We start from the raw sequence: 23,685 nt of genomic DNA on the forward strand, positions 1-23,685 counted from the left end.
GAGCTCCTCCCGGCCATCCTCCCATCTTTCGCTGTTCGCTCTCGCCCTCCAAGCAGGGGGCTGGAGCTAATTTTAGGACGAGAGAGAGGCGGGCGATACTTCCGTGCTATCCGATCCTGGAGAAGGCTGACCCAACGCCTCGTCTTCTGGGGGAGGGCAGGGAGGAGAGGCAGGGGGAGGGGAGGGGGTGGGGAGGAGGGGGAGGAGGAGGAAGAGGAGGGGGCGCCACCCGGAGGACCCAGAGCGTCTCTCCCCTGGATGGAACCGAACTGCCTCCAGTCGACCATGGCGCTAGGGCTGTCTTCGAAGAAAGCCTCTTCCAGGAACATCGCCGTGGAGAGGAAAAACCTGATCACCGTCTGCAGGTAAAGAGCGCCTTGGGTTGCCAGGGGAAACCCCCCCCCCGCCCGAGGGTGGAGGTGGAAAGACCATCCTGCGTCCCCTAAGATGGAGAGAGGATGGCAAGGAGGCTCGGCGAGGGGATGAGGTGGAACTGTTCCGTGAAGGTGGATGGCTTCCCAACAACAACAGAAACGAAACCTCGTATTATTGGCATCTTATGTCTAATAGAATTGTTAGCCCGTCTGGAAATGGTGCTTAAGATGATCAGTACAGCTTCAGGCAGGCAGTGTGGCAACAGAGGACAGCAATATCCTTGGGAAGGTGGGGGGAGCTAATTTAAAAAATAAAAAAATAAAGGGGAAAGATAATGCAAGGAAGAAAAAGAAACCAGGGGTTGTGAAATTCAAGGGTGGGTGAGAAATGAGGGGAATGAGGGAAGCTAATAGGAAGAAATGTACAGGCACACAGGCCAAAGGCAATGGAGGAATCGGCGCTAGAGGGTCTGTTGTTTTTCCAGAATCAATTTGTCAACAAGGAAAGATGAGGAGAGAACGTTGTTCCGTTTGGTAGGGTAGGCCTGGTTTTCAGAAATGTGTCCTTCATGGAGATGATGGGGGAATCTGGCCATGTAGGAGGTTCTCCCACACTAGGGGAAGAATCTTCCTCAGTCGCTAGCTATATATCTCTATGGGACCTACACCCAGTAGGCAACTCGCTGGCTGGTGCTTGGAAGTGCTGCTCAGATGACCAACTGAAGATGGAAAATTCTGGGAGGCAGGAGGGAGAAGAGTGAGAGGTTGCTGCCTGCAGCCCCTCTGCACGTTGTTGTCCTTCAGGGTGAGAGGAGGTGATGGTGATGGGAATGCCACAAAGAGAAAAGAAGTAGGGCAGAGAAGACGTTGGGGCAGGGCACTCTTCCTACTTAACTTCCTCTCTTCCTCAAGGAAAAGAAAGAGCTCTGTGGTGTGCAGAGATGAATGCAGGCACCCTGGTTGGGGAGATATGAGAAGTGGGAAGTGACGTCACTGTGGAGCATCTTATGAGCAGCAGAAGTGGGGGGAGGGAAGGCGGAATACAGGAGGTGGCTGCCTTAGCAACGGCCTTTTCCTAACAAAAGGCATTGAGCCAGGTGCAGGGAAGCTTTCGCCAACCTGGTGCCTTCTAGGAGGTTTTTGTACTACAGCTGTGCTGCCTGGGAGTTGATGGGAGCTGTGGTCTAAAACATCTGGCAAGCACCAGGCTGGTGCAGAGACATCAGCCTGTTGTTGTTACCAGCACTGCCGGTTTCCCACCCTGTGTCTCACACCCAGACAAGCACTGATGAAGCTAGGAGAAGGTGGCCCCATTTTAGGTGGAAGGGCAGGCTTTTTGTCTATCTAGTTTTGCCAAGAATTAAAAAAAAATGTGGGGGGAAGAAAAGGAAGGGGAAGAGTTAATAGGCCTATTGTAGTAGGCTGAGATATGTAACTGAAGTGAAGGCTGGGCCTCACCATGAACTTGGGGAGAGCTTTTGGCAGAGAAGTAAGAGTAAATGTGGAGTATCACTGCTTGAAAATTGGTCAGAATTTGGTTTATTGGCACTGGCATCATGTATTGTGTATCCAACGACAGGGCCGGGAACAATGGGTTACTGTGCTATTTGTATTCCTCAATGAAGGAAGTTCTGTTTCTCCGTCTTGCCCAACATCTTTTCAAGGACTGCTTGAAAATTTTAATTAAAATTGGTCCCCTAGTCGAATTGCCCTTACATACAGGAAGGAAACATACAGCAGAATTGGGAAAGGTATGGGAAAGGGAAGCTGAATTGATCAAGGAAGAAGATGGCTCATGGGGTTGCAGAGAGAGGGGGAAAGAGAGTAAAACTATGGGTGCTTAATACGTGCAATATCTTGAAAGAAAAAAATATTCACACACTTTCTCAAAATGCAAGTAATCGTATAGACTTCGGCTGAACTTGGCACATAAAGCAAGCAAAAGGAAGTTATTTATTTATTTACATTAGCCATGGCTTGTATGGTTAATTTATAAAGCGCCTAAATAATGAAGCAGAGAAAGAACAGAGAGGAGATGATATTGATGAAGAAGATTCAAAAACTCTCCATTTTTAATTACAGTACTATTATTCCAAAACATAACAAAGCTGTGAAAAGATGTAAAAATTGGAAAGGAAAAGGAGATTAAGATATTTAAATAGATATACTAAACACTTTTTTACATATTTGTTTGATGGTGGGTCCAGTTTTTTACATGCCTTTGCCATGTTCCCAACAGCATTTGTGGGTCCGCATTTTCCTGTGTGATGCAAACTTTACCAGCATAGGTGGGTATTCAACAGTACAACAGAAGTAAACAGGAAGAGCTAGAGCTCAGTGGCAGAGCATCTGCCCTGCATGCAGAAGATCCCTAAACTCAGTCCCCAGCATCTCCAGATGGTGGTGGGATAAAGGCCCACCTGAAACCCTGAAGAGCAGCTGTCGGTCAGTGCTGACAGTACTGAGTTAGATGACGCAGTTGTCTGATTTCTCATAAGGCAGCTTCCTATCTTCCAGTGAAAACGACATCTACAATGCAATCCTATGCAAGTTTCCTTGAAGTAGATCCCATTGTGTTTGGTGGGGCTTACTCCCAGGTAAGTGTGCACAGGATTGCACCGTTAACTGTTTGTTTTTGTTTTGTGGGATTTTAAGAATGCTGTGCAGAAAAACCAGGGTCGAAAGTGCACTTCAGCGGAAAAGCACCTGTAGAACCTTGAATTTATTTAGGTTTCTCCATCAGTATTGCCTCCCATATCCTAGTGGACCAATTTCTGGTTTGCCTTTTCCCTGAAAAAATCGCAACAATTTGTTTTAAAGGGACTTGTTCACTCCGTGCACGATGGATTCATCACCAGCAACTGCCAGAAATGTAGTCTCTGGGCACAATCCAACAAAAGTTATTTTTTACTCGGTTCCTGTCTGCACTATATATTTAAGACAGTATCAAACCACTTTAAGCATGTCTTCGCCCCCCAAAGAATCATGGGAACTATGGCCTGTTAAAGGAAGGTGAGAGTTGTTAGGAGGCCCCTTTTCCCGTCACAGAGCTACAGTTCCCCAAGTTCTCAGGGAAGAGGAATTGCCTGTTGGGCCACTCTTGAGAACTGTAGCTCTGTGAGGGGAAAAGGGGTCTCCTAACAAGTCTCAGCACCCTTAACAAACTACAGTTCCCAGGATTCCTTGGGGGAAGCCTTGACTGTTTAAAGTGGTATAATACTGCATTAAATGTATAGTGCGGATGGGGCCTAAGTCACATGCCATTGTTTTCAGTAAGAGTGACTAACTATTGCTGGATTTTCAGTGGAGAAATGTTGGAGGGTATGGAGTTATGCGACCCTGAGCCAAGGAGATAAGTAACTATACAACCTTTAGAAGATACCTGAAGGCAGCCCTGTATAGGAAAGTTTCTTTACTGTTTAATGCTTTATTATGTTTTTATATATGTTGGAAACCACTCGGGGTGGCTGGGATAGAGGGGCAGGGTATAACTAATAAAATTGTGTTGTTGAATAGGACATCCCTATTTTCATCAGAGAAATGTTGGAAGGTATGCTATTCACTGTGCGTGCTGCCACAAATCTTGCATGAAAAAGAACCTGGGAACCCAGGAGAGTAGATGGTAGGGGTAAGAATACCCTGGAGGAGACTCCTCCATGGTGGCAGATTTAGGGGAGTGCAACTGGTTGCATTGGGGATGGAACTTTGGGGGCGCCATAATTATGATGTAGAATGGAAGGCGAGAGGCAGGAGGCGCCAAACTTTGGTGTCACAAAGGGTGCTGCTGAAATTTGAGACCCCAGAGTCTGCCGCTTGCTACCCAGCCCTCTGAGCCTTATGCTGATTCACCCCGTAGTCCTATTGGCCTGCGATCAAGAGCACACAACAAGTCAGCATGGTATCTACATCGTTGAGGTTTTAACTGACAAGCCTTGAACAGCATAGGATCCATCTCAGAGCTTGGATATCAGCGACTGTATCTAAAACCCCTTCTCCTTCCATCCATTGGCCTTTTGCTGACAAACCTTAGCTTCAAACAGCCCCAGGGCCAGCTGGCAGTGTGGGCGTCAAGAGTACGATCCATGGAAACCTGCCTGCAAGGGGGGGAAATCAGCACTGAGTTAGAAAGAGATAGAGCAGGAAGGAAAACAAAACAGTTGCACAGGGCTTCGGATTCATTGTTTTCCAAAATCGTCTCTATTTTTTGCAGAGAGGGCCAGTGTGGCTGTGGGGGACAGGGGTTAAAGAGGCAGCAGAAGATGGGAGAGGGTGCTGATTTGCATAAGATTTGCATAGGCTAATTTATATGTATATGTGCAAATTTATAAATCATTCCTGCACTTTAAATAGAAATGCAATGCCTCTCACCATAGCAGGGAAGACTGTCCAGGTGATCTATGCTTCTGATAGGTCTCCTGTCTAGGTGGGCTCTTTGCTGATAGGCAGCTTCAAAGCCCTCGTTCTGCCGCCATCTCATCCTCCTTTAAACTGGACTTAGGCTGGGCAGCCCTTTACATAAAAGGATCTTCAAAACAGAGGACTATTCTCTCTAAGGTAGAACACACAGCCACCCTAGGTAGACCTAGGCATATGCAGCCACCATTTGGTTGTGGATAAGGAGATCTCATTCAATGTTGCTGGATTTGAAGAAAAACAGGACTGTTCAATGAAGGAGCAGAGGGGAAGAACATTCTGCTGCACAAGGACCTTGTGCTGACATAATGTTCATATCAGGGTGATGAAAACAGATAAATAGTGGCTACAATGAATGCAACCCAGCATGTCCCACTTTCCTCTGTGGCAGCAAGGAGGAAGAGGGATTCTGTGGCCGATGCTCTGAGAGCCTTTAGCAGGCCAGCCGATATGTAAAGGGCTCCCTGAAAGGAGAGAGTTTAAGAACCATGGACTTGGTACTGTGCAAATAGAGAAGAGACTATATTGTCACTGATATGATCAGTGGTGAATTGAAGAGAGAAACAAAAGAGAGCTGGGGCTTTGACTTTCCTGAAAGCCATACCTTGTGATCAGAGAAAGCTGGCTGCGATCCCAGATGTTTGGGAGGGGCAGGCCGTGTATGTTCAATAAGGAAATGAAGGCACTCTGCTTATGTCTGGAAGCCACTTCACATTTCCCAGAGGCAAGACCCAGCATCCTGATAGCAATTTCTGGTTTGAATGAAATCTATCAAAGGCTCTTTCTATTCTGGGGAAGAGGAAGAAAGAGAAGACCACTTTGTACTCATGCATTGGAAAGAATGAGAGGAACCATTTGTCGGGGACTGGTCAAGAATAAGCTGGGGAGGGGAAAAGCCCTTCTTAAAAGCTGGGTTGCTCTTTCTCCCCATACACTTCATACTCAAACCTGGTTATGGTTTTTTGTTTTGCTTTCTTGGCCTCCCACTGTAGATTCTCTGTGAAAACATTGCTGGAGAAATATACCATAGAACCCATTGATGACTCATCAGAGGAGTTTGTGAACTTCGCTGCTATTCTAGAACACATCCTCAGCCATCGCTTCAAGGGGGATCATGGTAGGGTTTGCACTGATGGGTGATCGCTCGCCCTCCCTCTCTCTCTCTCCCTCCCTCTCTCTCTCTCTCTCTCTCTGTCGTTCTTAGTTTTATTGTCCTCATTTTCAGCACTATTGCTACACAGCAGGGGGGGGGGACAAGTTGTTGCTGAACCCCAGCTCCCATCATCCCCAGCCATTGGCCATATTTGCTGAGGCTGATGGGAGTTGTAGTTCAGCAGCTTCTGGAGGCCAGAGGTCCTCCCCACACACACACCTGCTATGCAATGTATATGGGGGTTGAGCAAATATTGCATCGTGTGTCGCGGTGCAGGGAGATGACAGCATTTCAGGTTTGACTGAGGGCTAAGCTGGAAGCGATACCGTGCATACAATTAGCAAATTGCATAAATGGCTTTCACAAAGTAAACGGCAGATGCAGTGGGCCAGTCCTGATGGGGACCCTGGTATGAAGGCTGGGAGACTTCCACCCATTCCCTGCCCTCCACTGCAGCCCTGATCTGGACAATCTATGCCTATTGTTTGCCTCGGGGAGGGGAGGCAGCTCCCATTCACTCCAACTGGATCTCCTTCCCCAGTGCAAAATATGGTGCAGGGGACCTCATCAGGACCCCCACCCCCAATTCACCTTTTAGGAGCCATTCATGGGATTGTCAACTGCATGAGCAGCATTTCATCTACTTTGGCCCGGATAGGTGCATTTCCTGACTATCATGCAACAAGTGCGGAGAAATCCTTTTAATTAATCCTAGTATTTTCTCCAAACGCTGGCTGGCTGACCACGTGCACTTGCTTCTGGCCTAGCTTTTGCAGTTCTTACTGCAACCTTGTGATGTGTGCCTGTATTATTATCCCCCTGTTCCAGACTGAAGGCCTGAGCCTGAGACCCAGAGATAGCGGCTTGTCAAAGGCCAAGCAGTGACTTCAATGGCTAAGCTGAAAGTTTAGTTAGGTTTCCTTCTCCCAGTTCATCACTTGTGTTCTTAACCACTGTGTTTACCGGAACCACTCCCCCAGGCAGACATCTGATACTGAAATAGTTAGCAGTCTGGAGTTCCAAAGTGTATGGCAGAGCCTCACCAAGCATGCCTGCCTCTAGGTCTATCATTCAGAGAAGGGATGGAAGACCTGTGCTCCTCCAGATGGTAAAGGTAAAGGGACCCCTGACCATTAGGTCCAGTCGTGACCGACTCTGGGGTTGCGGCACTCATCTCACTTTATTGGCCAAGGGAGCCGGTGTACAGCTTCCAGGTCATGTGGCCAGCATGACTAAGCCGCTTCTGGCGAACCAGAGCAGCGCATGGAAACACTGTTTACCTTCCTGCTGGAGTGGTACCTATTTATCTACTTGCACTTTGATGTACTTTCGAACTGCTAGGTTAGCAGGGGCTGGGACCAAACAACAGGAGCTCACCCCGTTGTGGGGATTCGAACTGCCGACCTTCTGATCAGCAAGTCCTAGGCTCTGTGGTTTAACCCACAGCACCACCTGTGTCCCCCTCCAGATGGTGGTGGACTCCAATTCCTGTCTGCCCCACCCAGCATAGGGGATGATGGGAATTGTAGTCCAGCAACATCTGAATGCCCAGATATTCCTTATCCCTGCGCTGATGCAAAAGAAAGGCTTGAGAAAGAAGATTGAGCAAGGTTTTTATGCCCTTGGATTATATTATTTGGTTGTTTGGCTAGTGCCACCAGGTTTTTCCAGAGCAGGTGGGCGATAGATAGGCAGTAGTTCTACTGTTTACAAACTGTCTTCCCTGCCTCCTCCTCAGGTCCTGTCAGCTGGTTCAGCTCCGATGGGCAACGTGGCTTCTGGGATTACATCCGACTGGCCTGTAGCAAAGTCCCGAATAACTGCGTCAGTAGCATTGAGAATATGGAGAACATCAGCACCTCCAGAGCAAAGGTCAGCAGCCCTCATTGACTGAGGCGAGCCCTGTTGGTCACCCTTTCCTTGCGGCTATGCTGCTGAATGCTCACGGGGAACCACTGAAAGAAGGCAGAAAGGGAATCCCTTTTCCAAAATGGTTATTGCCATGCTTCTACAAAAAAATAAAAAATTAAAAATTAAAAAAAATTAGCAACTTATTTCCATTTCACAATTCTAGGATGACTACCTTAGGACAAAGATACACCACTAAAAAGGAAGGCAAAATAGCTTTGTACAGGATGATGATAATAATAATAATAATAATAATAATAATAATAATAATAATAATAATAATTTTCCCCAGCCACTCTGGGCAACTCCCAACAGAATTAAAAGCACAATAAAACACCAGACATTAAAAAGTTCCCTAAACAGGGCTGCCTTCAGATGTCATCTAAAAGTCTGATAGTTGTTTATTTCCTTGACATCTGATGGGAGGGCGTTCCACAGGGAGGGTGTTCCACAGGGCGGGCACCACCACTGAGAAGGCCCTCTGCCCGGTTCCTTGTAACCTCCCATTTCACAGTGAGGGAACCGCCAGAAGGCCCTCGGAGCTGGACCTCAGAATGATGAGGGTGGAGACGCTCCTTCAGGTATACTGAGCTGAGGCCATTTAGGGCTTTAAAGGTCAGCACCAACACTTTGAATTGTGCTCGGAAACCTACTTAATCAGTTTACACAGGTGTAAAAATTGATTATTTGATTTACAACAGCAGTTTACAACCAGTTACATCATTCCCTTTCAAGATCCAAAACTCTTCAAAATGCTTCAGACTCTTCAGACTTATTTACTCTGCAACTTCCTTGATAGAAAGAGCTTCCAGGACCTTTGGTTCAACACAGATATACATGTGTTGATTAGAAGCTGTCATTTCTTCATATTCTGTTTTGATTCATTAATATTTTGTAAACTGTCAGTGTATATTCCTTTTGATCATTGTATCATATCCACACCTTGCCATTAAAGCAATTTTACCAATTTCCCCTAAGCAGTTTCCCCCCCAGCTTCTCGAGAGTAAATTTATTAGGATCTACTACATTAGCAGAGTGGGGGTGTTGGACTAAGTGATTTGTGAGGCGCAAATTCTATGCTTCGTAAATACAATTCCCTCATATTAAGCTGCTGTTGTTTTCATGAATACCAGATTAGTTTGAGATTTGATATTAAGCAGCTTACTTCAGGAGAAAAGAAAGGATAACAATTTTGTTTTATTAACATTAATCTTGTAATATGCTACCTTAAAAATCATTCATCATTTTTTATCACATCCAATATCGACTTATCTGGCTCAGAATTTGTTAGAACAATGTTGCCTGCATATTTACAGAGCTCAACCCTATCAAATTTAATTCATCTATTTCATGAAGAATGTGTAGAACACTGGGTCACAAACTTCTGACAGCTGAAGCACCTTTCTTTTCTAAATTAAAATTGGTGGCACACTTTTCTTACAAGCAGTGAGGCAAGAATTGCCAAACCGGAGTGGGACTCAACCATGTTTTTTATGAATCACTGATCTTGATATGACTGGAAAGCGATGCACCCAGAGCAGTGATTCAACCAGAGGTGCCTAATGGGCAGCCTCCTCTGAGAATGGACAATTTGGGAGTCTCTGTGATGGGAGTGATTGAATTATCCCTTCACAGTGATGCAGAGTTAGCAGAGCAATCCTAGTGCAGTCAAGGCTGATTGGAAGGAAACAAGGCCAAAGCAGTTGATAAATAATGCAAGTGATGCGATGATGCACAAGCCTTGACTGTGGGTGGGTCCTTGCAGCCCACAGCAGCCTTAAATTATTTTATATATTGCACACATAGCACACAGTTTATGATTTACTGACCTAGAGAATATGAAAGAGCAAACATTAAGGCTGGCGATGAAATATTTGGTTATGATGGATGTTATTATCGGATGGTGTGTGTTCTCATGCTTACAACTTTTGGTCTGAACCAAGCATCCTTGACCACTATGGTGCTAATGATGGAAAGTCAAAGCAAAACATTTTGGAACGCAGTTTAATCCTTTCCGTTCAGTCCATGTTTACCTAGAAGTGAGCCCCATTGATTTCAGTAGGACTGAATCCCGTGCAAGGAAGCTAAGGATGGCAGTCTTAGAGAGGGAACTGTCTGAGTAAGAGACAATGGCTGTGTTCACACATTAAAATGCTGCCAGATGGTGTGTGCTTTTCCTCCCCAATTTGGATCGAAACTGTTTTAGGGAGAAACTCCTCAAAGCATAGGTTGTTATTTTTTTAAAAAAAATGAATAAATGACAGGATATTGTTAGGATATATATGTAGATATGGACTGTGATTAACTCAAGGATCCAGCACTCCCCAAACCAGTAATGGAAGCACACAAAGACTCCTCACAACCCATTTATTTTGAAGCAGCATTGTTTGAATTTGGTTAATGGTAACCTGACTTTCTAAGATTTCCCCCCAAAGCCGTCTTGATGTCACAATGTGGATCCATGTTGAACCAACTATAGGCCCGATTCAGGTAATTTTTGTTAAGTTGGTCACAATGTGTGCCATTCAGCACTACCTCTTGGGCAGATTTAATGAACACAACTAACTCAGGTTCATTAATTTCAGTGGGTCTGAGTAGAACTTAGCTGAATACAACCTAATGTATTAGAAACAGCCGTGCAAATCAGCTGCAGTTCTGCCTATTGTAACAAACTTTCTGTTTTAGGGCCGGGCATGGATCCGAGTGGCACTGATGGAGAAGCGCATGTCCGAGTACATCACCACAGCCCTGCGGGACACCAGAACCACCAGGTGGGCATCTCTGGGGCTTGTATCAAAGTGCATTTGGGGTATAAGACGTTCCTTCTCACATGCTCACATTATTTTCCTTTGCTGCTCTGCCAACTCTGCTTTGGAGATTTTTGAAGCCCTGCAATTGCACTTTCAAGACCTTAAAACAAAGTCCAATATACTCAGCCTCCTGGGAGAGGCGATTATAATGTTATCCGTATCTATACACCCTTCCCTGCCCCCCCCCCAAAACACACACATGTATTGATAGTCCCTTTTCTAATAAAGAAGAAAAGGATAATTTAATTATCCTTCATTAATTTAATGCATAAAATAAGACCTCACTTATAGATTAAGGCCTCTTTTCTGTAAACTGCTTTGGTGTGTTTTCTTTTTTCAGTCGAGCAGTATATAAATGTTATGAATTAAATAGATGATCTGTATTGGAGAATTTGCCCATTTCCTCACAGCGATTGTACACAGTGTGTCCACCATGACCCTATTCCCCAGCGTTTAGCAACGCAGAATCCCAAGTTTTCATGAAAAGTGCTTGCGATAACAGAACTGAGGAAGCCACATAGCTGAAGAGAAAACAGCTCCACTCTCTTCCCCTACACCTCCTCACCCCCCAGTGTAATCAAAAGGCTGTCTCCCTTTCCCTCCCTACAGGAGATTTTATGATGACGGGGCAATCATGCTGAGAGAGGAATCAACCGTTCTCACAGGGATGCTGATAGGGCTCAGTGCCATAGACTTCAGGTATGTGCACACCTCCTTCTTCTCCAGATCATTCGCCCTAAAGTGCTATTGCTTTAAGAGATATTTCTTAAATTGTTATGTCTTTTTTGGTGGGGGGACCATATGCACTAAGGAATGCTGACTTATCTTCTGCTATGTTTCTGGCACATAGTTCCCGCGGTTTCTTGTGCCACTCCCAGCTGGGGCTTTGTCTCTTGTGGAGGGAGAATTGGTAGCCTGTACATGTTCAGAAAAAAGGGACGCGGGTGGCGCTGTGGGTTAAACCACAGAGCCTAGGACTTGCCGATCAGAAGGTTGGCGGTTCGAATCCCCACAACGGGGTGAGCTCCCGTTTCTCGGTCCCTGCTCCTGCCAACCTAGCAGTTCGAAAGCACGTCAAAGTGCAAATAGATAAATAGGTACCGCTCCGGCGGGAAGGTAAACGGCGTTTCTGTGCGCTGCTCTGAATTGCCAGAAGCAGCTTAGTCATGCTGGCCACATGACCCAGAAGCTGTATGCCGGCTCCCTCGGCCAATAAAGCGAGATGAATGCCCCAACCCCAGAGTCGGTCACGACTGGACCTAATGGTCAGGGGTCCCTTTACCTTTACCTTACATGTTCAGAAGCAATCTTCTGAACTGTAGGGCTCGATAATATTTATAATTATTCCCGAGCTCTATTGAGACCCAATCCAGTTCAGGGTCAACTTTTATTTGAGGTATTAACTGCCTGATCTGTCAGGTTTCATAATAAAGGTGAAGGCTCAGTACTCCCAACCCTTCATCTTCTCAAGATCTGGAATAAGTAAGTCTAGATCGCTTACCAGTGTTAATAAATGTATGTTTGCCATTTCCCAATCATTCCTTTTTCTAGGCAAATTGGAAGAGGAAAATAAACCTTAGGGAGGAGAGTCATAATAATTGTGGCTGTCCTGTCCTGCCTAGCTAAGCGAGATTACGTTTTCGCCAACAATCCATGTCTTTTGTACAGTCCGCGAGAAGCATCTCAACATTCTGCTTCTTCAGCCGACATAAACCTTTCGGGATTGGTATTCCCAAATGTGTGATGCTACGAGTTACAGTCGCAATCCAAATTGCACCTGCAGCAGTAATTGTTCCTCTAGAGGGGTCTCCCCGCATGGCACTGAGGACTCGGAGTAGTCTACTTCCAAGCCAGCTGCCTCCATGAAGATAAGCAACATTCCCTGAATTTCAGGAAAGGCTTCCTTTGGGTTGTTAAGCATCAGTAAAACACCATCCGTGAACATGTTAATAACATATCTATTCATTTTTCCCTCTATAAAGCCCTCTGTCTTAAGATTACTTCAAATAACTTTGGCCATGGTTTCTACTACAAAAATGAAGCAAACGAGATAGAAGGCACTCCCACCTCGTACCTCTGCTCAGATTAAACAAAAAACCAAAGAACTGAGCCCAAGCCATTTGCTCTCACTTTTGCTCTTGTCTTTTAATAAGTGCGCTAAGTTGCATTTATGAATCATTCGCCCAAGCCCAGCTGGAAAAGTGATTGCATCATAAATCTGCTTTGCCCTCCAGTGCCTCTTTAACAGACATGTAACAGCCTCTCAGATCACTGCATATATCAGTCTCTACCAGCCGGTGACTCTTAGCTAATATTATTGCCAGTCTTCTAGTTTTAGAAGAAATGTAGGCATTGGATTACAGTATTTGCCCAGCAGTTTCTGCTTTATAACATTTCTGTGTTCTGCTTTCTCTGGTGTGTTTCCTGCAGAAATTCGACATCCAATTTGTAAGCTTTCCAAAGAGCAGCAGCTCTTGCTCTATTGGTTGCCACATCCAATCTCTCAGCATTTATAAACAGCATTTTAATTTATTACCCAACATTAGTAGAAGTCATACTATGTTGAACAATCTTGTTACTCAGTCTCCTTGCTGTGCTTTCCCCTCTGGTTTACACCAAACTGGCATGCCTTGATACTTGATCATACACAGGTTGTGCAAAGCTAGGTGCACTTTTTCTTTTACACAACAGCAATAGCATCTCTCACTATGAGGTCTCTGGCATTCCTGCCGTTTTGGGGATTCTGTAGATGTGCTCAAAGTCACCTGAGGAGAACTCCTAATCTGTCCTGAGATCTTCAAACCACTGTAATATAAAAGTTGCTGGATCTTCCACCAATTTAGGGGTCCCTTGCACCAAATATTAGCCCAGTGCCCCAAATTTTCCTTTTCTTCCATGTCCAATTTCCTCCACGTCCATGTTTATCAGCTGTTTTGGCAACCTCTTGCATTTGGGCATGAATATCTTCTAGAGTTTGATTAAACAGGGACAAGGCTTCTTTCAAGTCATCCGCAAAAGTATTCCTCATTCATCTGAATTGGTGAGAAAGCTTGCTGCCTTCTGACTGCCTGCTCATAAATTTCGGAGTCTTACTTCCCTCGTTCCTGCTTCCTGTCATGTCAATTTCAATTGACAGTTCAGATTTCAGACCTAGATTGGGCTAATAACTATGTTTAGAAGCTTTCCACAGTCTTATGTTGGTATGAGGTGACATCCCCTTGGGAGCACAATGCTTTTGAAGTCTCAGTGTGTTCAAAGGTTGCTGTTGTTTAGTAAAAAAAAAGAGAGAGGAAAAAAGGCCTTAAAGAGTAGCTTAAAGTTATGCAGCCATCTTGAGCCACAGCCTTCTCATGAAGATTTACCTGTATGTAGTCATGAAAGAAATGCAACACTTTTTAGTTTTTAAGGTGCCGCAAGGTTGTTAGTTTTCAAGGTTCCACTTAGCTGTACGTACACAATATGAAAATTGTTATTCAATCCTAAACTATCTGAGTGTTCTAAAGGACAGGTGTGCAGAGATAGCTTTTGATAACTTGCTTTCCTTTGCATTCCTTCCTGTCGTGATCATGTTTTGCAGTTTCTGCCTGAAAGGGGAAATCATGGATGGCAAGACACCTGTGGTTATTGACTACACTCCATACCTGAAGTTTACCCAGAGGTAAGGGCTACTGCTTCTGCAGACAGCCTTTGAGTGTGAAGTTCAGGGCCCAGGCCAAGAAAGATGACGTTAGAGGGTTCCTTGAACATGTTGTTCTGAACAAAAGATTCAGCATTTGGGTAGTTTTCAGCTTGTTGCCAATAAAACGCAATGCAACCAATATGTTTAAAGCATCTTACAAACAGAAATATAAGGTGGGTCATAAAAACAGACATCTCATGTGTCAAAAGTGAAGGTGATTCAGAATGATCCTGGGTTTACACGTTACAGGATAGTGTAGTGAGAATGTTGTGGTAGAATTTGGAGGTGGCAGAATTAATTCAACCACTCTGGACTGCAGCTTGGGGAACGTCGCTTTTGAATGTTTCCCCAACATAAAACAATACAAAACCTCTTCACAAATAGAAAACTAGCAAAATAAGAGAGGGAACCGTGCTAGTCCCCCCCCCCCAGGGCGTTTTTGGTTTGTTTTTAATGTGGAGCATTCAAAAATGGTATTGCCTACCTGTAGAGTGATACAACCCACTCTGTCCTACTTAAAGAGTTTACTATTTCTTGCTGCTATGACTGCAGAACTAGCCCTATCATTAGGCAGAGTGTGGCAACAGCTTCAGGCAGTAGATGCTGAGGAGCAGGGAGTAGATAGAGCTGTGTTTGTCCCACAACCTGCCCTGTACCCCTAAGCCAGCTAGGTGTGGTAAAAGACGCTAACCCATTGCTAGCGTTAAAGTAACATTCAACTTCCAGTCTTGTCAGCTTTCATACATGGAATGGGGTGGGACAAGGAGGCACCGTCATATCTTTTACCTCAGGCCGCAAAATGTTTTGGGCCAGCCCTGGGCAGTCTGGAAAGGTGTCTTTTACTAGCAGTGGTGGAAAACCTCCAGCCTGCAGCCCCAATTCAGGCTGCCAGGCCTCCCTATTTGGCTTGCAACCCTGCTATGGTCACCTACCCCACATCTGGCATCATATATGACAGGAATTTTTTGGCAGGGGGATTCCCCAACCCATTCAAATAGAACAGCTCTGTCTGACCATTAAACGAACAAATATGCTTCCTACTTCAGTTCCTTTCAATGCAACCGGCATCTTAATCTTTGTAAGCAGCTATGATTACCTAAGTGACGAGGAGGACCGGCGCAGCTTGGAGAGCAGTACAAGTGAAGACAGTTCCCCTGACCACCCCTACTTACCGCTAGTGACAGCCGAAGACAGCTGGTACAACAAATGGCGGAAGATGGAGCAGAAGTTCCGCATTGTCTATGCACAAAAGGTACTTGGACCTCAAGTGCTGCGCATGATTCGGAGGACCAAACCACAATGGCATTAAATGCATCTTTGCTGGCAGATTTTAAAATTGCAAATTGTATCAGCTCAGGGGGGTGAAAATGAGCAGGAATAGAGCAGATATGGAAAGGAAATCAAATAATCTCATCCCATCCATTGGTCCTGAGGCAAATCCTTCCTCTGCATATAGTATTTGCATTGGGGTTGGGTGGGGGTCAGGGATGGCTCATTGGCACAAATTTGAACCCAGGTCTTCCCACTTCTAGTTTGATGCTCTTAACCCAGGGTGGGGAACCTGTGGCATTCAGATATTGTTGCACAACAATTTCTGCCATCCTAGATACTTGACAGTTCAGGCTGAGGACGATGGGGCTTTATGCTGCTTTTACTGTTGTTTCAATTTGTTGTAATCCATTCTGGGAACCTTTGGTTGGAAGAATGGGCTATTAAATTCCTATTATAGTCATCTAAACATGATATCTGATCATGGATAATTGTGACCAGGCTATCTCCATCTAGCAGTACCAGCTAGATGGAGCCCAACTTGGGCCTCCAGCTGTTTTTGGACTACAATTCCCATCATCCCTGACCACTGGTCCTGCTAGCTAGGGATGATGGGAGTTGTAGTCCAAAAACAGCTGGAGACCCAGGTTTGGGAAGCCCTGGTCTCGTACATAACCACACCTTTGCTCTTGCTTATACAGTGAACTTTTACAGGGCAGTTTTCTTCACCAGGCTAACCTCTCTCTTTCGTAAGTAATCCACTTATCTTCTGCTCCACACACTTTGTGTCTAAGGGCTATCTGGAGGAGCTGGTTCGGCTGAGAGAGTCACAGCTGAAGGACCTAGAGGCTGAGAACAAACGCCTGCAATTGAGGCTGGAGGAGGTGAAGGTGCAGAACCAGTTAGAGAAACGGGAGCTGGAGGGCGTCATCTTGGAGCTGCAGGAACAGCTGTAAGTAGATCCAACTTTTGCACTGTCCTGCCCCCACACTGGGTGTGTGTGTGTGCACGCTGTTCTGCTGCCCCCAGCCAGGCCCACACTGAAAGGGAACGCATCTCTGCAGCTTCCTGACCTACTCTTCATCCCCTCCCCTTCAATTTCCCACCATAGATGGGTGGCTTGTCCCACGGAACCTACCATTTTGGAGGGAGGCCTGTTGGAACTCCTCGTAGGGTCTGTGGATATCCATCATTTTAAAAGGATTCCAAACAACAAATAAGAAATCATGAATTCTCACATTATTTTTTAGCAAATGTCCTAAAAGGTTTGTAGAATCAATCTTCTCTGACCCCCGCTGTTTGAACTTATCTGCGTTCAGAGCATCTATTTTGCAACTGGATCTGGAATTAATCTTCAGAGTCTTGCATAATTTGGAATGTCGGCTCCTGAAATGTTGAGCTGGAGTTGAGTTGGGGTAGGGATTTCCCCTTTCCCCTTACTGGAAATAAATCAACATGATGGGAAAACATTTTGCCCCTTTGAGATCAGACATTTCAATTTCATTTTCCAGTTCAATTTAAAAAATGGCAGTGTGGGATGGGGGGAACATTTTAGATGGGGAAATATTTCTCTTGCAGAAAACAGTGGCTAGACTTCCTTACTTCTTAAGTCCATATCTGAGTAACTGAAAATATTATGGGTTTGTGATGGTGAAGATCCTAATCCCGAACAATAATGCTATCTAAAGACACATTAGCCCTCTTCAATTATTCTTGAACTTTTATATGTGGGCGTCCACATTTACTGCACCCCGCTTTAGTTGAGCAGAAGGCTCTGAAGGGGGATGTCAGCAAGTACATTCAGTGAAACATGCTTACAATATCCTTTTAGGTCTTCCCTTTCAACGTGGGATGAGAGCTGTACAGGTGTCCCCTTTGTGGATAGAATTAAAGAATATCTGAAATGACTAGATTCACATCAAGAAATCAGAACTAGAATTTCATTTCCACTGAAGATTATGAGCTAGGACGTTTTACTGCAGGGGGAGGCAGACAGTGGTTATGCCCATGGACATCTGCCTTATTTCTGGTGCTGGGATTCTTACAACAATTAGTGGACTAGATCTGATCCCGCAAGACACCTCTTTATGCTTGCAAGTGCCTACTCAGGATTGCATAACGCAGCGAAGCCTTAGCCGTTAAGGAATCCTGGGTATACATAATTGCTTTGTATGTACATTTAATATACACCAGCGGACCAAGGGAATTATAGAAGTGAACAAGTCGGATAGCCCTTGGCCTGCACTGAATTAGGGAGGACGACAAACACGGCAATGCGCCCTAGTTCTTTGGCTCGAGCTGACAGGTTGCATTCCCTCCTCCTTGACCAGACTTCCCTCCTCCCGCTCTGCCCCCAGGACGGGCCTGATCCCATCGGATAACAGCCAGTTCACCCAACTGTCCAAGGAAATGGCGGCTCCCTTGGTGAACCAGTGGCCCTCTTTGGGGACTCTGAATGGCAACGAGAGTCGCTCCGAAGCCAAAATGTACAGAAGGTAAGAGCGTGTGTAGGAAAAGATCTGGAGATGAAAGGGGCTGAAAGTTCTTAGGTCTCTTGATGTAGGTGACCCCACCCTGCTTTCTCGTTCTCTCTTCCTGTCAGGCACAGCTTCATGAGCACAGACCAGCTGTCAGCAGAGATCAGCCTGAGCTCGGATTCCCAAAGGATGGGCGAAGGGAAGCATGAAGGAGAACCTTGGGGGCCACTGGGTAAGTTTTTTCGCACAGGTTTGAGAAAGATCACTGCTTGATCTGGAAACAAGTGCCAGGAAGCTTCCCTACTGGTTCTTTTCCTTCCAAATTCATCATGCGGTTCTGGCGAGGGAAGGGGCTTGTTTGCCCAGGCTCGGAGGCACTCTCTTTGTGCTGCTGTTTCTTATCTCCCAGGACAGAACCACCTATCCTCCAAAGAGAGGAAGTCAGTGTACAGAGTTTCTCACCACTGTGCTACAGCGGCTTCTTTGTGGACATGTAGTTCTTGATTCTTACAAACACACACTAAATTCTTTTGGGTGGGAAGATAATGATGTGCACCTCCTATTTCTCAAGCTGCACATCTCCCCTACCCAAAGATTGGAAACCATGGGCTGTTGAATTGCCATTTGAGAGCTGAGCTTATAGCAGCAGAAACAAAGTGTGCAGCACATTATGGGTCTAGTCTCTCATGCTGCCACCATCCACACCAATATTCACGTCTTAAGCGAGATGCTGGAAGGAGCCCCACCCCCATGGATTCTGCCATACACGAAGCTCTATCTGCATAGGCATAGAACTATGTCTGTTGAAGGCACAAATGTCAGGGAAACCTAACAATGCATAGGGCTAGCCCCTGTGATCCCTTTGCATGTTCTTCCAGCGTTTAGAGGGCTTTGTGTGAACCCCCTCTCCCACCATGCAGAATGTTGGGGTTGAAATTGTCTTTCCTAAAGGCACTACAGAAAAATGGCTGATAAAATTATTGAGCTTTGCTGAGACGGCTAAGGTAACGTGTTAATTAGAGAAAAATCAATACTAACATTTGTTAAGGGATCACAAACTTCTTATGGACTTTTTGCATAAAAGAGAAAATGATCTTGTAATATCTGGATTTGAAGACTGACAAAATACTGGTTTATGGAAGGTAGAATGGTTGGATCTTAAAGAATTAAGTATCATATGCAGCTGCAGACTGCAGAAAGTCCTTTTATCTTTCTTTAGTTTTTTTTCTTTTCTCTTGCTTTCTCCCTCTCTAGATTTCATGTTTTCGTGTATTTTCTTCCTTCCGACTTTGCTATCTTTTAGACTAAGTAGCTGTTTGTCTCAATATATTATAAAAATATAAAGGGGTATATATTTCTGTATATCATTGAATAAGTATCAAAACACACACACACACACACACAAATTTTCCCGAGAAAAATTGAAGCAGCTACAGACGATGACAGCCATTTTTAAATTTGATTTAGGATGGTCTTCATTTTTCAGATGAAGCCCCGCTCCAATTCCATTGCCTTAAAAAAATTAAATTCATGATAATTTAAGATCCTGCTGTAGGAACATCTCTCTGAAGCCTTGTTTCCTTACTTTTCTCTGCAGGAAAGGACCCAACCCCATCAATGCTGGGCCTCTGTGGCTCTCTGGCCTCCCTGCCTAGTTCCAAGTCTTTAGCCAGCCTAAAATCCAACGAGTGCCTGGTGAGCGACAGCATTGAACCCAGCCCTGCCCACAGCCCCAGCTGAGACATCAAGATGGCTATCCCTACAAACCACAATAGATGCCTGTGGCGGGGAACGAGAATTGAGTCCCTTTGACTTGGCTATACCTTTACTGAGCCTGATGTTACAGTAGGGTTAACAAGCCCACATCCTCAACTGGACACTTATTTAAACACAAGACTTTCCCCCTTAAAGTGGAAGCAGGGAAGCGTTTAGAATCTTTTTCCCTGCCCGGGATTTAAAAGAAGAAAAGGCTGCACGCTAGTTGGAAGCAGGAAGAATTGCCTGCCCAAGGCACTTTTGTAAAATGATGCTGTGTATATTATGTGTAATATAGATATATATTATATATGATTGAGATTGCTGGAAGGTAGCTGTCTCCGGAGGAGAATGCTTAAAAGTCCTCTGAATTATTGCTGCTGAAGGGATGAAGGGTGGGCAAGAGATAGAAGACAGCTACACAGGTTGAAATTCATGGCGCATTCTCGGTAGTGAAAACTTGCACAGCGTCGAGGTGATGTTGTCAAGGACCCTGTCTGTCCCCTCCCTGTTCGACAGCAGGAGGCTCTGCGGAAGTGTGTGAGAGAAGCTAGCTGTACGGCAGGAGGATGTTGAGTTTCCCATCTTCCCTGCGATTCAACACGCAATTGCAGCAACAAACATGCTACCTTCCTGCAATGGGTGGTGGTGGATTTCAAGTTGCCTCCAGATTTCTGGGTTTCTTTTGTGATTCAGGAAGCCTCTTCCATCTTCAACCCTACCAGACTACTGCAGAATCTACTTCCTGTGTTTCTCCTGCATGTTGCTATCCCAATGGATGTTTTCTTTTTTTTTTACTTCAGGGACGGTCTTGGAAGGCGGAAGAGGGCCGATTTACACATCAGGTCTTTTGGTGTGTGGTACTCAAGGCACAATCGGCCTCTTCCCCTACCAGAGTTTTGACAAAGCAGACTTAGGAACGCTCTGGTATGTGATGACTTCATTCGCCACAGCTGAAAAACTGTTATAGACCAGCAGCTGGGGAAGCTGTAGAATTAATGGGCAAGAATTAAAACAGATTTGAGGAGCTGGCAGTAAAATGGGACAAAGTCTGTTGAAGTCTCTTTTCCGATACCCATCTTTCTTCTGCAAACATCCTTAGGTCTTTTTTTTTTAAGTGGTTTGGGGAAATTAATTTTTACATTCATGCCGTACGATTCAGCTGTAAAGCTCTTCACCTATATTATTTCCTTATTCCTACAATGGCACTATACTATAAGGCAGTATTATCTCTGCATTGCAGATGGGATTAAAGAACAATGGCTTGTCTGGGGCCACTGAATAACGGTTAAGATGAGATTTAAATTGGGGACTTTCTGAGTTACAATGCATATGTGCAACTGGAAGCATACTGAAATGAGAAATAAGCCACACCAAATTCAATTAAGCTTTGTTCCTGAGGGTGCACTGGGTTGCAGCCTGAGTCCATGCGCCGACAGTGCTAAATTCTAAGTCAGGATCTGAAGAACCAACCAACCATTTTTGTGCATCTAATACAGCAGGCCTGTAGCAAACTACAACAGGTGCTGAAGAAAAATATCCAAGCCCGCTTTTAATATGGCATGGGATGGATGGTGCTCTGCCGCTTGGCAGTGAGGAGACACTCATTATGCCAATGAATAAGTCATAAGGTGCACCTAAAAGAGCTCTTGATCTCATCCCTGATTTTAGCTTACCTAAAATCTTGATTGTGGCACCTAGGAATGTGAAATATATTAAAGAGCCACAATAAGTTACAGAGGTGTTTAGAGTGCCTCCTTCTCTACCCATAACTCTAATCTCAAATGCAACTGCATTCACATTTTTACATCCTCATTCACGTATCCCATTCCTCAAACACCTTTTACAACAGGAGTGGGCAACCTGTGGCCCTCCAGATGCAGCATGAGCAATGGCTAGGGATAATAGGAGCTGGAGAACAGCATCACCTGGAGGATGCCAGGGTCCTGATTCCTGCTCACACCATGGTGATGATGCTTGTTCTCCTCCCAGCATCCCTTTCCTACAGTGGTTCAATCACTTGCAACCTTGGCTCCCCAGATGTTGCCAACTACCACCCCCTTCATCCCTGACTATTAGGCTAAGGGGGCTGATGGGAGCTGGAATTGGACAACATGTGGGGAAACTGACTTACTGGACTGGTGCAAAGGCGGTTTGTTTTTTTAAGCATTCCAACAGTTCAGGAAATTCAGGGGGAGGGGAAATCTGCAACACCTTGTAACAGCCAAGATAAAAGTGGTTAGGAAGTTCTTGTTTCTATGTACTGAACAATTGTGACAGAGGATTCAAAAACTTTGTATTGTGTATCTTGGCTGATTAATAAGTGACTTGTTTCTGCTTTTAGAAAGACCTAGTCACCTGGTCAAAATGAGGGAGGATTCAGGTTCATGGAGGAATCCAGTGAATAAGCCTTGCAGAATGAAGGTGAGGAGACAGGGACAAACCAATGCCTTACATAGGAGACAAAAGATTCCCCCCCCCCAACTCCTATTATATAATATAAGCATCTTAGAACATACCACATGAGAAGAATCCCGGGGAGGAAAGAAAATCCTCAAGTAGGAATGGTGCATAGGGGGGACAACCAATCCCTGCAAATTAAGGTTGATGTTGCCATCCATCAGCTGATCTGCCGAATAGGCTGTGCAACTGAGCTCTGCATGGGGAACCTAAGGGCTCAGCCAATCCCTAGAGAAAGCAGCTTGGCCAGCCCCTTTGCTCAGTGATTCAGAAGGGTTTGCACAGTGTTTTCAGAGATATCTGCACATTGCTTCCCTATGCAAGGCCTTCTGATAGGTGTGCAGGACAACATACCTGCCAATAATCTGAAATTGACAGGGAGGGGTTGGGACAAATAGCTGACTGGGCCAAAACGTTCCCCACTCCTGTTCCCAAAGAAGACAAGAGCTAGACCAGAAATTCCTAACACACAAAACGTGGATGAACAAGCAATCCTCTCCTGGTGCCCTCTGCTATAATTTTTTGTTTCTTTGTTTAAAATGTGACTTTATTTAAGAAAAATGCCTCCTGAACCTTTCCACAAGAACATAAGCAACAGGCACATAAGTTAATAGCACAGAAAGGGGGAAGCCTAGCAGCTGCTAAAGGGTACCACTTTCAAGTCTCTGGCATCAAAACAAACTTTTGGCCTGGCTGCGATTTCAGCCCCCCTTTTAACAGAGCAGATGCTATGGAAGACTGCAAGGGGAGAACACAGCGTTTAATTCCTTTGTGCCTGCGCTACTCATTATCTAGGGCATGAAGACTTGCTGCCCACAGAAGTGTCAAGGGAAGAGGTGGGAGAATCCTGAGTGTCCAAGCCAGTGTTTTGTGTTCTGGGCCCCCCAATGTCCAGTGTTTGGCTGCAGCGTGAGCCAGCATATCCGTCATGCGCAGAAAGGATCGTGTGGTGGAGCGGAAGGCATGCAGGCCTACAGACACTTAAGAATTAAGGCAGGGATGGAGTTGCCTGTCTGTTTCCGTCTACAGCAGCTTGAAGCCTTTTGGAGGGCCACATGCACACAGATTGCATGCAGCAAAAAACATTTTTTTAAAAAAAACAACCACCTCCTTTTGGAATGCCATGGCTAGCCTGCTTCTTCCTCTTTTTCCTTTCGCCCCTTTCTGGTTTAAAGTAAATAAAGTCACGTTCTGTTTGGGACCTAACAGGCAGCCAGTTGTAGCTAGAGATTCTCTCGATTCTGGGCAAGGCTAAAGAGAACGTTGTGCTCTTCAGATGAAAGGCGTAAAAAGGTCCAAACATGACAGCATCCCAACAGCAAAATGTAACAATGGCTCTAGGGCTGGGGAGGCAGGGGGCAAGGAGTGGAGCAGCTAAGAGATTCAA

General features: G+C 45.2%; 1 protein-coding gene across 2 annotated transcripts; it reads left to right on the forward strand.

Annotated features, from left to right (window-relative positions):
- Positions 1-203: 203 nt before the first annotated feature.
- On the forward strand, positions 204-23,402 carry RUNDC3A (RUN domain containing 3A). 2 transcript variants are annotated; one of them, XM_081837036.1, is made up of 11 exons: positions 204-365; positions 5,780-5,904; positions 7,679-7,812; positions 10,534-10,619; positions 11,268-11,357; positions 14,236-14,316; positions 15,424-15,589; positions 16,401-16,558; positions 17,937-18,101; positions 18,209-18,315; positions 19,681-23,402. In XM_081837036.1, the coding sequence occupies exons 1-11, from the start codon at positions 259-261 to the stop codon at positions 19,821-19,823; spliced, it is 1,362 nt and encodes a 453-aa protein (XP_081693162.1). In that variant the 5' UTR covers positions 204-258; the 3' UTR covers positions 19,824-23,402. The 2 variants fall into 2 exon arrangements, with proteins under 2 accessions (XP_081693162.1, XP_081693163.1); XM_081837037.1 differs by having other exon boundaries at positions 17,964-18,101.
- The last annotated feature ends 283 nt before the right edge of the window (positions 23,403-23,685 follow it).

This window comes from Podarcis erhardii (genome assembly GCF_964252035.2).
Source record: "Podarcis erhardii genome assembly, chromosome: 13".
In the NCBI taxonomy this organism is placed as follows: Eukaryota; Metazoa; Chordata; class Lepidosauria; order Squamata; family Lacertidae; genus Podarcis; species Podarcis erhardii.

What these genes read in the sequence shown, in the direction of transcription:
- RUNDC3A (XM_081837036.1), top strand. Translation starts at nt 259, where the DNA reads ATGGAACCGAACTGCCTCCAGTCGACCATGGCGCTAGGGCTGTCTTCG. An exon ending in GCATTGTCTATGCACAAAAG is followed by an intron (nt 15,590 to 16,400) that starts GTACTTGGACCT and finishes TTTGTGTCTAAG; the next exon opens with GGCTATCTGGAGGAGCTGGT. An exon ending in AGAACCTTGGGGGCCACTGG is followed by an intron (nt 18,316 to 19,680) that starts GTAAGTTTTTTC and finishes TTTTCTCTGCAG; the next exon opens with GAAAGGACCCAACCCCATCA.